At 36.8% G+C, this 15,347-nt stretch overlaps 3 protein-coding genes across 3 annotated transcripts; 1 reads left to right on the forward strand and 2 right to left on the reverse strand.

The window, feature by feature from the left end:
* Window positions 1-3,769: 3,769 nt before the first annotated feature.
* On the reverse strand, window positions 3,770-8,142 carry LOC105694330 (SET and MYND domain-containing protein 4). Its single transcript, XM_012414866.1, has 5 exons — window positions 6,991-8,142; window positions 6,615-6,895; window positions 6,370-6,528; window positions 4,598-4,741; window positions 3,770-4,184 (listed from the first exon to the last, which is right to left on the reverse strand). The coding sequence occupies exons 1-5, from the start codon at window positions 8,042-8,044 to the stop codon at window positions 3,936-3,938; spliced, it is 1,887 nt and encodes a 628-aa protein (XP_012270289.1). The 5' UTR covers window positions 8,045-8,142; the 3' UTR covers window positions 3,770-3,935.
* Window positions 8,143-9,078: 936 nt separating this feature from the next.
* LOC105694331 (protein ANTAGONIST OF LIKE HETEROCHROMATIN PROTEIN 1) lies at window positions 9,079-10,748 on the forward strand. Its single transcript, XM_012414867.2, has 4 exons — window positions 9,079-9,456; window positions 9,540-9,788; window positions 9,870-10,005; window positions 10,099-10,748. The coding sequence occupies exons 1-4, from the start codon at window positions 9,214-9,216 to the stop codon at window positions 10,635-10,637; spliced, it is 1,167 nt and encodes a 388-aa protein (XP_012270290.1). The 5' UTR covers window positions 9,079-9,213; the 3' UTR covers window positions 10,638-10,748.
* A 2,710-nt stretch (window positions 10,749-13,458) lies between these two features.
* LOC105700989 lies at window positions 13,459-15,079 on the reverse strand. The gene is made up of 2 exons (XM_012427359.1): window positions 14,879-15,079; window positions 13,459-14,746 (listed from the first exon to the last, which is right to left on the reverse strand). The coding sequence occupies exon 2, from the start codon at window positions 14,688-14,690 to the stop codon at window positions 14,352-14,354; it is 339 nt and encodes a 112-aa protein (XP_012282782.1). The 5' UTR covers window positions 14,691-14,746; window positions 14,879-15,079; the 3' UTR covers window positions 13,459-14,351.
* Between the last annotated feature and the right edge of the window lie 268 nt (window positions 15,080-15,347).

Raw genomic sequence — 15,347 nt, forward strand, 5'->3', positions numbered from 1 at the left:
TACCCGAGGTAATCGAAACTTGTAAAAATATTGCCACTAATCGAGGTTAGGTTCACTTTGGTTCACTTGTCCGGACTATTTTCATGCGCATCTACGCTGCGCCTGGAGTATTTTGCTATTAGTTAAAATATTTTTTTCTCTGTTCTCTTTCTATTAGAGTGAGAAGTCACGACACTAGCGCAGTCTTTGCTTGGAGTAAGTGAACTAACTTCCGCGTTACACTCCTTCCATAAGGAGTGTCATCTAGAGTTTGAAAATTCTCGATAACATTAAATTGGAGAAGGTAACTGTGAAACATACCGTAAGTTACCGGGAACATTGAGAATTTAAGAGAACCTTAATTTTCTTATTTATGCTTTAGGTTTCTTCGTTTAAATAACTTTGTTTTTTTTCAATCAACTTCAAAGTTCAAGCTAAAAAGTAATAATTACTATTAGAAAATATTGAGCATAGGGTGGTATTTACCCCCAGCTAAAAATATTCACGTATATACAACTTCACGGAAAATTCCATGCGATTTGTTTCAAATGAACTGATATTTCATTCTGCGACGAGGGAATGGGAGGTTTTGATTAGCTACGGAGAACGTACAACGGAAATTTCCCTCTACGATGTTTCTCTATAGCTAATCGATACCTCTCGTTCGCTCTGTTGAAAAATTCAAATTCTCATCATTTCTCGATAAAAAAAAGGCTTTAGAGAAATTACCGATAAGTTACCGGGAATTTCTCTTCGTTTCTGACGTAATTTACTGGATTTAGAACTCTAGTGTCATCCCCCTGATCCCGAGCGAGGGCAATAAGTGTAGCCCGCAAATTTCAAAATTTAAAAGACCAATAAACAGAAAAATACAAAGTTTATGCTAACACCTCAACGTAATATAAATAGAATGAATTCTTAATGCATCTTCATATATAGAACGATTTGGGGTTTTAGTTTTGTACATATCGTTTAAAACAATTTACAATAATTATGTATTACTACATAACTGCGGTTGGAATGAACTAAACTATAATTTTTCACTGTGTAGTTAAATTGCTTTTTATTCTACTGCAATAATATTTTTACCCTTATTAATCCTCAATACTTGAAATTCGTGAATGGAATTTTCATCTTCTACAATTACAAGGTAATAGAACGAATTGTAGGATTTGAAGAAAAACGAAGACAGCTCAAGAAGGAAGGCTGGAAGAAGAATCACATTTTCGTATTCATCATCGCTCGATACAGATAACCTCAAAATCGCGTACCTCTCTACTAAATTGGTCATCTTGGACTTTCGTGAGGTTTCTGGCGTTCGGAATGTCGACGAAAGTGTATCTACCCTTCTACACTTTTCAAGAAAAGTTCTAGTGTTCTACACTTTTCAAGAAAAGTGTAGTACACTCATTACACTAGAGTGTAGAAAGTGCAGTCAACGCCAACAATCGGAATGTCAATGAAAGTGTATCTACCCTTCTGCACTTTTCAAGAAAAGTGTAATACACTCGTTACACTCGAGTGTAGAAAGTGCAGTCAACGCCAACAAACCCTTAGTTCGGGGTAATATACTTTGCGCCTGCATAGAAAACTAAGGACGTATTATACGTTGTAATATACATGTAGAAAACCCCGTATATTACTGGACGTATTATACTTACCCAACTCTCCTCGCCACGCTTAAAAATCAGAGATGAGTTGAAAGATGACTCCATAGACAACATCTGTACGATCGCTAACGTTGAGAAAGGAACTCGATTAAACACGGACAATAGAGTAAAATTTAAAGTATCATCAAGTACATTTTAGGAACCTGGGATATTTTAAATATTATCTACAGCAACTTTATAAAAGATAACGTTCTACCACAAAAACAAAGGACTCAAGAATGGGTGCGAGTAATCTTCGATAAATAGTGCACGTCAGACCCGTGGTAAAAGCTTTTGGATTATTTTGTCAAGATAAAAGAAAAACAAAATAACGAAAAATTTCGGATGAATAATTTTTAATACAGTTTATTATCCCTTAGCGAGGAATAAAATAATATACTTGACAATTACCCGATGAGCGTGCCGATCGGGTGCCACATCGAGACAATCGGAACCCAATTATCATTTCTACTCGGATAACAAGTTCTTCAAAACACGAGAAAATAAACAAATACAAAATAGAAACTCCTGGGAATAAAAAAACTCATCTTATTTGTTTTCTAATCTTATTAAGTAGTTATTATACTTATTAAGTATTATTAACTCTTTAAAACTCTTTAAAGCTCTTCAAAACACAAGAAAATAAACAAATATAAAATAGAACCTCCTGCGAATAAAAAAATCATCTTATTTGTTTTCTAATCTTATTAAGTAGTTAATAAACTTATTAAGTATTATTATAGCCATAGTGATATAATGAATGTTTCCGATGAAAATATATTGAATCAAACTAGTCTACTTCTTTTTTTTTGACTTGAATGTGAATTACCAAGGGACTTAAAGTGATGTGAAAGTGGCATGAAGAGGTCTCGTTTATGAAACTTTTCCCCGAAGCGAGTGTACCGAATCGTTTCAAACTTGACAATGTGAATATGGAAGCTAAAAAGAAGGTGACGCCCATAGAATTTCAATCTTTTAAACATTTGTTTATAAATGTTTTAAAAATGTTTCATACAAAATTAAATTTCACAAGTTTCAGGATCAACCTCAGGGCCTCTACATTCACATTGTAGAGTTTATAACGATTCGGTACATCCATTTTGGAGAAAAGTTTGAACGATTAATATCACAGCTGCCACTTTCACATCCTCTTAAGGCGATGTGAATGTGGTAATGCAGAGGTCTCGTTTATGAAACTTTTCTCTGAACTGGGTGTATCGAATCGTTTCAAAGCCTACATCGTGAATATGGAGGCTATAAGGAGGGTCCTTACGCCCATGAAATTTTAATTGTTTAAAAATTTCTTTATAGGTGTCTTTTAAATTTTGTATTAAAAATGAAATTTCATGGGTGTCAGGACCTTTCTTATAGCCTCCATATTCACGTTGTAAAGTTTGAAACGATTCGGTACATCCAGTTCAGAGAAAAGTTTGAACGATTGATATCTCATATGCCACTTCCACATCCCCTTAAGGCGATATAAAAAGGTCGTTCTATATGTGTCAAGACATGAAAATATTTATAAAACATTTCTCTAAACTGGGTGCACCGAATTATCTGAAATATGAACGCGTGATTATGGAGACTCTAAAGAATAAATTGTTTTAGACCTTACAATGTGAATATAGAGGCTATAAGGAAGGTCCTGACGCCCATGAAATTACATGTTTTTTTTTAATTTTGTTGACAGATATTCTAACATTTTTTTTATACAAAATTAAATTTCATGAGTTTCAAGACCTTCCTTATAGTCTTCACATTCACGTTATAAAGTTTGGAACGATTCGGTACACCCAGCTGGGAGAAAAGTTTGAACGATTGATATCTCAGATGCCACTTCCACATTCCCTTAAGGTGATATGAAAGGGTCGTTCTATAGGTGTCAAAATGTGAAAATATTTATAAAACTTTTTTCCAAACTGGGTGCACTGAATTATCTGAAACTTTAACACGTGATTATGGAGGCCCTGAGGAAGAACGCAATACTCGAGAAATTTCATTTTTCGAAAAAAAAAAACAAATGTCTTTTTTTGGTTCGAGATAAATACAAATTATTTCTTAAAAAAGGAAATTTCACGAGCATCGCGTTCTTTCCTTAGATCCTCCATAATCTCGTGATGAAATTTTAAATGATTTGGTGCACCCAATTTGATGAAAAGTTTTATAAATATTTTGATTTTTTTGTATGTATATATGACACTTTCATATGACCTTAAGAAACATATTCAACTCAGTCGTTCTAAAAATACTTTCGGTAGGATTTCTGAATCCACATAAAACTTACAAAACGCTCACGGTGGCAGACCTTTAAATGTCTGGTATGAAAAAAGTGTTTCCTTGTAATGCTTCGATGTATGTAATTGCCTTAATGGCGTCGATCATTTCTATACACGGCAGAGGTACACTTTCAGACAAGACCTCGACCACCTTGAACATATACTTTAACAGGTTAGGTTCCTTTTTAATATCCCCTACTGCTACCAGATGCCAGTATCGATCAAAATTTCGGAGAGCTTCCTCGATTTTTTCCATTTCACGCGAAGAAGTGACCCAGTGCTGTAATCGAGAAAAAAAATACATTGAATATAAAAATACTGATTGTAAAGTAAACTGACCAAACACAGTCCCGGAACAATAATATGAACGTTACAAATTTTTCTGTATCATTTAAGGTGAAGTGAAACCCCCTTCAAATCAGTCGATTCGAATACAACATTTTTTTTTAAGGTTATTAGACCAAACTGTCCGAAACTTTGACACATCATTTAATGATTAAATATCATCATTTAATCATTAAATATCATCATTTAAATATTAAATANTCGATCAAGTTCCTCGACGTGTTTCACTTCACCTTAATAATGTATGTATAAGTACAATGCTGACAGATTTGTAACATTGTTACAGAATAGTAATAGTTCGATATCATAGGTATATCGGTTCTTTTTAATATCATTTCTTCAGCTTACCGTATACGATGGCAGTTCTAAATGCGTAGGCCAATTCTCGTTGCATGGTCGACATTTGCACTCGTAGTAAAACAGTTCTTTGAGTCTCTTCTGCCTAGCATCCTTTTTCATAATACCGAAGAAAGGCACATAGTTACTGAACAACTGAAATTTTCATTGAAATAATGAGTACAGGCAATCTCTAAGATTTGTGGAAAATATCTTTGATCATCATTCATTTTTCATAAAAACTTCTCGAAAGACCTTTCGGCATAGGGTAATTCAGAGAAAGCTGAAACACTGCCTGAGATGGGCTAACTATAACGTTTACAGATTAAACTCCAAATGACAAAACTACTATCCACTGAACACTGTTATATAACTGTTAGGTAAATGTTACGTTTCCAAAGCTAACGTGTTATGTATCATAAAAGTAACATGTAAGTTAGATGTTTGTTATTATTTCCTCCTCAATAAGGTAACATGTTACATTAATATTAATTTTTCAAACATTTGATAAAAAATAATAGAATTTTATTAAAAAAATTATGTAATTTTTTATTTCGTAATATATTGTGGCACTTGGCAATGGTTAGGTATTATATAATAAATCAGACTTTAAATGAAATTAAGTAAACCATAAACTATCTGATTTTAAATAAAAAACAATAATTTCATTCGACTAGCAAACAATTACTGATAATGTGTATGCGCATGCGAATTAAAATCACATTTTTTTCATACAAGTAGTAAACAAAATATGACATTTGACGATGAATTATGACAATGACGATGACGATGGTGTAATAAAATAGATGGCAGTTAGCACCAATGTAGTTCCGTTTTGTTACAAATATGTGCTGCATGTACACTGTAATATCAGGACAGTAACATAATGTAAGAGTAACGAAGTTACGCTAAATTTAAATAGATACGATAGTAACAAATATTATGTAACCTGTTAGCTCCATGTTGCATAACTGTTAAATTCCTGCATTGTAACAAATGTCATGTAACCAGTTAGCTCTACGTTACGTAACTGTTAGGTTATTACACTGTAACAAACGTTATATTATTTGTTAGTTTTAAGTTACATAACTGTTAGGTTTAGTGTTCAGTGGGCACATGGTAAAATTTGAAATGAATCGGTACATCCATTTCGGAGGATACTTTCACAAACGATTGGACCTCATCGATACATATAGGTTGAACCTATCATTTCATCTTAAGGTGACGTACGAATGTGGAGGCTTTAAGGAAAGTCTTGACGCTCATGAAATTTCATTCTTTATAAAATGTCTTGAAGATATCTATGAACAAATTTTTAAAAAATTGAAATTTCATGAGATCCAGGACCTTCCTTACAGCCTCTATATTCACATTCTCAAGTTTCAAACGATTTGGTATACCCAATTCGGAGAAAAGTTTCATAAACAAGACCAGACTTTGTCGCCACTTTCACATCACCTCAATTGAACTACTAAACTTTATTTTCTATAACTGAATATCAATGTTATGTTGTGTCTGTAGAGTTTGTGTTAAATTTTTTGGTCTACAATAAAAAGCATTGCCAAACAATAAAAAAATATATAATATAAAAATATAAATATAAATATAGAATATGACAAAATATTTATAAATGCCTTTTCCTTCATTAGTCAGTGACTCCTTCCCACAAAATATGCTTTTTAAAGGTAGTCTGTCTATCCTGGAATTACCCGAATGCTTAATATGGAATGATCGAGTATCTCATTTCTGTGCAGCTATATAAGAAAAACATAGTTGTTAATTACCTGACCACCTTTTTTAATTGGTTGAAGAGCATAAACAACCACATGCTGCTTTATAGACTGCCGAGTGACATTGGGATCGCAACTGTGAAGACAAAGGCTGGTAAATGGTACAAAGACTGCACCACGCCAAACATCTCCACACTCTTGTTCTTCTCGGAACTGATAGTAGAAAGCAGTAAATGAATATAGGGAAAAATTTGTAATATAAGTAATAAATTATAAATTAAATATGGAAGTATTCATACCGTACGAACATTGCGAGGACCTATTAGTAGGTGACGGAATATCATTCCACCAACAAAGGTAAGTTCCGGGTTCTTCGCAAGGGCTAGAAGGTTCGCTCCCAACTTCTTTCCAAACATCATAGTCCTCGTTGCCAAAAAAAAGAGAATGTATGTTGTACATAAAGCTCTGCGAAAGAGATCTTCCACAGGCATCTTATCAGTATTAGTTGGTGCGCTGTACACAGTGCGGTAATCTTCACCATTAAATTTTCCATCATCTGAGTACCCACGTGTTCGAGGATCTACGCCAGAAGAGAACAATTCTATTATTAGAATCTGTAAATTCATTTATTTCAGAAATAGCCTTCAATATTTATAATCTAATGTTTCTTAACACCTTTCCAGTTATCGACAATCTCAAACTCTTTTCGCAATGCCTCTGAATTGCCCATTTTCTTCATGGCAATTATAGCGAGCCTCATACCCAGAAAGCTGAGTATGTCCATTTCTAGATTCAACAAAAGACTAATTACGGAACATTCGATGTCATGGAACTCTTTAAATGCTTCTTTCTTGCACTTTTCGGAACAAAACACTACGTGAACGCAATGATCACATGGAATGCTGTCCCAAGCAACGTTTAAACATTTGGCACAATGTGTATACGTATTATCCGGTCTCAACATGAAAGCATACGGTTTTTCAACGAAAAGGATTTCTCCAGGTTTTATGTCTCGCGTAGCTACAAGATGCCTCCCAAAAGTATCGTCATATTCAATTGTTATGGCATCACAGGCAAAAGGAATTTCAGGATTACAGGAGGTAATCTTTGGAAGAGGGTATTCTGTTTCTTCCACCTGTCTTTGTGTTTCATTCTGTCCGTTCGTTTGAGCTAAATTTTCAGGAATGGCTTTTGTATGCTCCTTTGTTGAACCTTTCTTTGTCGATCGGCCAGCTTTCTTAAACATTTTTTCACATTCTGGCTCTCCGAGAGCCTTACGACACATTCTTTTGCGCAGTAACAGCTTCCGCTTTAAATTATCAGGGTAATCAAGACTCAAAGCTCTGTCGATATCTCCCAGACATTCCTTATATTTCTTAAATCGTAACAGAACTGCGGACCTATTGGCATAAGCCAGAGCGAGCTCCTTTGATCTAAGAGGGGCAAAAGCGATGCTCTCCGAGTAAGCTTTCAGGGCAGTCATATACCGTAAACCATCGGCAGGACCTGCAGTAAATACTTCATTGCCTACTTCTCTGACGAATCTAGAATATGCCGCATCCTTTTTGAAATATGTTGACTCTGGTCGAATACCCAATTCTTGGATAAGATTAAACGTATATATAATCCTTTGTTCGTCGGTGGTGAATGTCTTAAATTTGACACAGTGCTCTTTGTACCGGTTCATTTCAAATAATTTTTGGTTTACAGTAAGCAAAACACGATCCATTTCACTTAAATACCTTATTTCGATACTGTACGAATTCTTCGCGATAATATTTTTGATTACTCTTGCTTACTTCGCACTTGCTACGTAGTTTCGATACTTTCAAAACGGCAACCGTTGGCAACCGTTGACAATCGTTTGATGATCGCGATATTAGAGTTGCCAAAGTGGGGGATTCCCTCCGTGGAACGTGTCGCCTGTAGCGGGATTCTATACACTATATACACTGGCATTCATCAATGCCTTCCTCGCGGACCTACTGCCCTCTCCGGCCGCGCGGCGAACTAGCGGCGGGAGCAGCGCGAAATTTGAATCGCCTAAGGGGCAGAACGGATTTCCCAAGGAAAATAAATATGTATAAACAAAAACAATTAATAAAAATTATTTATGTATTACTGTGAAGCGTCCCTGACCCACTTAGTGTAGTTTTTGTTAAATGATTATTGACAAAATTTCTTAAAGAATATATTAAAGCAAGTTTTATTAGAAGTTAATTAGTTTCTTAGCGATTCAATTGTTCCATACACTAAAACGAAGTTAGAATATTATCTTAGCTCAAAAGAATAGTTTATTAATATTTATACAATGAAATGCGGTAGGAAAATTTACAATGCATCCACTTTCGGACATAGAAGCGGAATCATGATTTCATGTCTCTTATATATTTACGTTCTACACCTTTCTTCGTATTCCTTGAATAAATGGACACCTGTAAATCACTAAATGAGCATATAAATGAGCATCCGTAAATATAAGTAAGACTTTTCTTATCCGAGTTTCTTATAAACGCAAATCTGAGTACCTTTTATGAATTGAATTCATTCGAAGTAGGTATCTGAAACGTAAAATACCATTTTCTATTTCGTATTTAAAATAAGAACAATAAACTGTTTCGAATTTCCCGCCGCTAGAACGCCGCGAGGTCGGAGAAGACAGTGGGTGCATTCGGAGGAGAAAAGCGGTTATCGATGAGTTGGGAACATGTTGCGATTTTCTGCTGAATTGTGCTGAATGGACTGTTCAGTGACCATAATATGGCGGCACCCAGGGTTGTGTGACCTAACCTCCTTATAGCACTGACTGCTAATCTAATTATATTAATTATATTAATTATATTAGCAGTCAGTGCTTACAGTACACGTACGTCGTGTATTATTTCTTTGAAAAGAAATATGGACGTACAAGATCTACTATTGTTATTCATTGGAAGTGATGATGTACCAGCAAATCCAATGATACGTCATGTAGAACAAATCATCAATGAACTCGTAGATCCCATTCCTGATATACTTAACGTACGAGGATATAAAAGAACATTGAAAGAACGTAATAATGAATATTTTGAAACAACAATTCCATCTTACACCGATATTCAGTTTAAAGAACATTTTCGTATGACGAGGGTTGCTTGCGAGGTATTGAAACATATCTTTTTCTTTCTTATGTTCTACTTGAGCAATAATTGATTTACATATGCACTTCTTTTATTATTTTTTAGAATCTCGTACACATAATTGGAAACGAAATGGGTGAACGACAAAATGATGCAATACCTCTTGACAAGAAAGTTTTATTTACACTGTGGATGATAAGTAAGCCAGAAAGCTTCTTAGCAGCTGGCGATAGATTTAATGTACCCCCTAGTTCGGCACATTATATTTTCAAAGAAATTATTATGGTTCTATCCACGCTACGTTATAAGCATATTAAATGGCCAAATAATTACAATAAACGAATTATCGCAAATGTAAGTATTTTGATTAAATGTGTAATACTAATTATTGTTACGAATGTAATCATACAAATTGTAAGATAATTTTTTTTACAGATTTTTAAAAGACGTTCACATGGAATACCAGGCATCATAGGTGTTATCGATACTTGCCACATACCCTGTAAACAACCTGCAGGAAATGCCAATGATTACTACAATAAAAAAGGATTTCATTCTATCATTTTGCAGGGTAATACGTTTATATGTATTCTGAAAATTGGTTTCTCTTTGTAGTATTTTTTGTTGAAAATGAAATTCATATTTGTAATTGCATTTGTTTTAGGCATTTGTGATCATCAAGCGCGATTTATCGATTGCTACGTTGGTTTACCTGGTAGAATGCACGATGCACGAGTTTTTAGAAGCAGTCCAATTTTCCGAAGACTAACCAACCGGAATAACCCTCTACTTTCCAAAGACGAACATCTAATTGGTGATTCAGCCTATCCATTAATGCAAAATTTATTAACTCCTTTTAGAGATACCGAACAGCTTACGAGAGCTCAAGTTCACTATAATACAAGGTTCGGCTCAATTCGCTCAATTATAGAACTAGCTTTTGGACACTTAACATGGAAGATGCGAAGATTAAAATATTTAGACATAACAGATTTTGATTTGGGGAATAATATAATAGCAGCCGCTTGTGTACTACACAATTATATAATTGACAATGATGATTTACATGACTGTGATGTAATAGACACCGACGATGATACTGAAATAGATGAAGTTCTTACAGTTGAAAATTATGAAATCGAGTTACAAGCAGCTACAGAGAAAAGAAATAATATAGTAGCTTCGTTGTATCGTAATATCTGAAAGACGAAATTATACTTACCATGTTGCACTGAACTTCTATTTTAGTATGTTCAATAAATCAAATCATATAAAATTAACAAAGTATTTATTAATAAATAGAACGAACCCTTATACAGTCTTATATTTTTTTAAAAAATAGTAATCGACGCTTCATTTATATAATATATGTAATTGGAGGGGTGAAGTTACGTGGGACGTAACATTACCCTCATTACCCTTCCAGAAAAACAGGGAAAAGGGAACTGATCGTTGAGAAAGGTGGGTCGGAGACCACGCCAATAAAGAAAACGAAGACGTGCAATATTCATTTAATATGTCACCCATTCAAGCGTACATACAAGTCTCGTGTCTCGTGATTATAAAGTATTTCTTCGTTTAGTTCGATCGAGTCAGTACAGTAAATATTTCATTCGCAGAGACGAATCGAGGTGGTCGATGCTGATTCGTCCCCATTAAGTCTAGATACACGCCTTGTAGACATTATCGGTATGTCTTTACATTAAGATAGAGATCCTTGGTTCGAGCAGTAATACTCGAGTAAAGTAAAAATTCGGCCGATGATTTCCTTTATGCGTGTCCTCGGACAGCGAAACGTGCAATACCGAGCAAAGGAGCGAGACAACCGAATACCTAACCTCGTAATACGGTGTTGGGCAGAAGCGTCGTCGTGCGATACTCTTCGAAAGAGACATACAACCAGATACTTCTAATCGACGCACGTAAGCATAGGATTCCAGATCGCTTCAACGGCTATCCAAACTATCTTGCATTATATATCCCTTTGAGAAGGACTACCGAAATACTGAACAATCTCGTTAGAGTCGGTTGCACCAACATCCTAGTTGAAATCCTTAAGGGGGTGTGAAAGTGGCATTCAATCGTTCATAAACCTTTTTAACGAACTAGGTGTCTCAAATCGTTTCATACTTTAAAACATGAATATGGAGACCTTAAGCTAGGTTCTGAAACTTGCGAAATTTCATTTTTATAAATTATTTTGAAAATACCTATAAACAAATTTGAAAACCATTGAAAGTTCATGAACTTCAGGACCTTCTTTATAGTTTCCCTATTCACGTTGTAAGTTTCAAAGTATTTGGTAAATCGAGTTGGGAGAAAAATTTTATAAACAAAGCCTCGTCGACGTCACTTTCACATAACCTTAAGGGGATATGAAAGTGGCATCCGAAAGCTCAATCGTTCATAAAACTTTTTAACGAACTAGGTGTCCCAAATCGTTTCATACTTTAAAACGTAAATACGGAGACCTTAAGGTAGGTCCTGAAACTTGCAAAATTTCATTTTTATAAATTATTTTTAAAATACCTATAAAGAAATTTGAAAACAATTGAAATTTCATGAGTTTCAGGACCTTCCTTATAGTCTCCCTATTCACGTTGTAAAGTTTCAAACTATTCGGTAAACCGAGTTGGCAGAAAAGTTTTATAAACAAAACCTCGTCGACGTCACTTTCACATAACCTTAAGGGGATATGAAAGTGGCATCCGAAAGCTCAATCGTTCATGAAACTTTTTAACGAAATGGGTGTCTCAAATCGTTTGATACTTTAAAACGTGAGTATGGAGACCTTAAGGTAGGTTCTGAAACTTGCGAAATTTCATTTTTGTAAATTATTTTTAAAATACCTATAAATAAATTAGCAAAGAATTGAAATTTCATGAGTTTCAGGACCTTCCTTATAGTCTTCCTATTCACGTTGTAAAGTTTCAAAATATTTGGTTAATCGAGTTGGAAGAAAAGTTTTATAAATAAAACTTCTTCGACGCCACTTTCACGTCACCTTAAAAATCGCGAGAACTTATTCCCTAACCTAATATCTATCGTTATTCGTCCTCACCATCCGTTACTAGGTCCGGTAGGAAAATATCATTTGACGAGGGGAAATTCGAGATAGTCTTTGGAGTTATCTTTTTCTGCAGGGGGACTGGGGTCGTCTTTCACCCCTGCCATCTATCGTCGAAGGCCTCAACTGTTGGGCCCGGAGGGTTGGAAAGTCCCCTAACAGATGGGGCGAATTTCGGCGGGAAAAAGTAACGAAGTTACACGATTTCGCTTTCTTCTCTTTTTTTTTCTTTTATCAGATTTCTTTTTCCGTACTGTGGAATCTTTCGTTCTTCTATCTGCGCTCCACAAGATGGATGATTTGGAACTTGGATTTGATTAAGGGTGGGGTTAAGGGTCGATTAAATGCAACGCAATGGTATCGATAATATCGTGTACACTCTTTATTTAGTTTTATTCGAGTACAAATGACAATCAAGGGGGAAAAAAAGCACACAAAGCCGCGAACGGTTCATGCGACCCGAGGCGGCAAATTTGACAAACCAAAGATATAACGCAAAGTGATTACATAAGGATTAAAAATTATCGTAATAACGAGCGCGATATGGGGAAAGAATTAAGGCCGTCCGATTTTGACTCGACGAAAGTCAAAATCCGGAGTTTCGCGCAAAATCGCTTCCGCTCTTGATTACTGACACGCGTTATCACAAGGCAAGGCTCGAGCTGTGGTTCTCCACTATCTAGGGAATTTCTTAGCCTACGAACTTCGAATCTAGTCCCTAAACCTACGAGTCACTAAACCTATATCACAGTTTCTCGTTCTCGAGTTCCAATTAGAAAAAGGATCCAGCGTTAAAATTAACATTGCACTCGGTTAAACATGGTTAATCCTTTAACACTAATATTGCATCGCATTTCGGAAGACACATGGATTTCGCATAAAAGATTTGCAAATATTTTCAGGCGTTTCTTTAAACGACGCGAGTCCTTTTGCGGTAACGACGGCCATCGTGTGTAATTTTCTATTTTTTTCAAAAGAACACAAAATGACAGAAATCCTTATCAAGTCCTACGGACTCGAATCATTATAAAAAAACGCCTGACTTCATCTTCATATACATATTCCTCTTATCAAAGTTAAAGCACTTTTTATCACAGTGAACGACATCACAATCGATGAGATCAGCAGAAAACTAATTCCTAATCCCTACCTAATTAAGTTTTAAGGATAAGTTGGCTCTCCATAACGCCTCCATATCACAGAATCTCATAACATGTAATATGCACTGGGCGGCCTATTCGTCGAACGGAGTTCGATGTCAATTATACTAACGGCAGTTCCTAGTGAAATAACCCTAGACCTAGTATCACAGAAAAGCAGTCGAAACGATCTTAGAACCCATCCATTCTAATTGGAACAACGCTGGATAAAATTGCAACAGCCCTCCTAACCGAAGAACATAATTAATGCGAGCCCTTAGCAACATATACATAATAAGATATGAAATATTTCCTAACCTCAAAATCTTAAGAAATTTATCCGAATCTCTAAGCTTACTAACTACGGGGCCCCGTTAGCGAGAAGTCGTCCTCGGTAGTCGAGCAGGTCTCTTAATGGTAAAGTTAATTAATTAATTAGGGTTAGCCAAGGAAACGTTACGAACTATCGTTAATGGGAGTTTCGGTGCTCCGATAGAACGATCGAGCTTAGATTACAATAAAGCTCCTCACCGGTAATCAGTCGTCCAGTGAAAATAGATACGACCGACTGGAAGAACTTAATCCGAACGGATAACTGGTAGATATGTGGATTAAAAATTAATCTAGCGATTATCCTAAGGGGTAGGTCTTACTCTCAAGTGTCCGAAGAAGATGCTGGATGTCGGAGATCGAACCATGGACGAAGGATCATTAATCTGGTCCCATTGGAGTCCAAGGCACCAGCTCCGACTCCTTGGAGCCGAGCAGATTCTCCCTCATCTCGTTCTCCAGGTTCTGGTCCAGCAGGATGACAGCATCCCGGAGGACCGCCTCCTCCCCTCGCTTCCATTTCCTCTCGTTGATCTCGTTCTCCATCTCCGCGCTCCAGATCCGGTCCACGGGGTGTCTCCAGCCTCTGGTCCTTATCAGCGCCTTCTTGATGCAATTCTTGAGGAAGGACGTTACCTTAGATCGCCTGTTCGCCAGGATAACCCTGGAGGTGATCATGACGGGATCGGAGACTGGAGAAATCCCCATAAAATCCAGCATCCGCGGTGTCAACTCATCTCTTCCAATGCAGTCATTAATTCCACCTGATCCGATTGCTAGAAAAAGATAATTACAAAGTCAATAAAGTGTCTTTTCGCTCTTATAAAAAAATGTCCGCCGTCGGTCGGTTTCCATATTTCCGTGGCTTTACTTAGTTTATATGGTTGGAATAATTCTGTAACAATTACCGTGGGTGAATTCGGGGTTTGTCGTGTCTGGTTCGCGGTTCCGCTCGGTGTCAGTAGCTTCGGAACGACGGAGCAAGACGGTCGCACCAGGTGGGGGGTGCGACAGAGACGAAGAGAGAACGCGTGCACGTGCGATCTCAGCACGAGGCCGGAGCGCGTCTTCCTCTTTTTTTTCCTCCCTTCCTCCGCGGCCGTGCGCGGCCCGAGTGGGTGTGATTGAATGCGCTCGGGGATGAGATCTCCGCGCCTTATATAGTGGAGGCGCGGCGCATGCGCAGCGCGCGCCTCGCGTCGGCGCATAAAGGCACTCGGGCTTCCTTAAAGGCGCGCGCGAGCACGCGCGACCAGCACACGCGCACTGGGATGCACACCCCCGTGCGCACACCATGAACGGGGGTGTACCCAAGGAGGGCTCTTATCCCTGAAACCGTGGAGAAGGAGGTAGACAAAGAGAAGCGATGGTAAAAGA

This window comes from Orussus abietinus, unplaced genomic scaffold (genome assembly GCF_000612105.2).
Source record: "Orussus abietinus isolate OABI.00-Male unplaced genomic scaffold, Oabi_2.0 scaffold54, whole genome shotgun sequence".
Lineage (NCBI taxonomy): Eukaryota > Metazoa > Arthropoda > Insecta > Hymenoptera > Orussidae > Orussus > Orussus abietinus.

Excerpts from the sequence above, each read along its gene's own strand:
- LOC105694330 (XM_012414866.1), bottom strand. The coding sequence starts at position 8,044 with ATGGATCGTGTTTTGCTTACTGTAAACCAAAAATTATTTGAAATGAAC. Across the intron at positions 6,896-6,990 it reads GATTGTCGATAACTGGAAAG|ATCCTCGAACACGTGGGTAC; the intron begins GTGTTAAGAAAC and ends CTTCTGGCGTAG. Across the intron at positions 4,185-4,597 it reads TAGAACTGCCATCGTATACG|CACTGGGTCACTTCTTCGCG; the intron begins GTAAGCTGAAGA and ends TCTCGATTACAG.
- LOC105700989 (XM_012427359.1), bottom strand. The coding sequence starts at position 14,690 with ATGCTGGATTTTATGGGGATTTCTCCAGTCTCCGATCCCGTCATGATC.
- LOC105694331 (XM_012414867.2), top strand. The coding sequence starts at position 9,214 with ATGGACGTACAAGATCTACTATTGTTATTCATTGGAAGTGATGATGTA. Across the intron at positions 9,457-9,539 it reads TGACGAGGGTTGCTTGCGAG|AATCTCGTACACATAATTGG; the intron begins GTATTGAAACAT and ends ATTATTTTTTAG. Across the intron at positions 9,789-9,869 it reads ATAAACGAATTATCGCAAAT|ATTTTTAAAAGACGTTCACA; the intron begins GTAAGTATTTTG and ends TTTTTTTTACAG.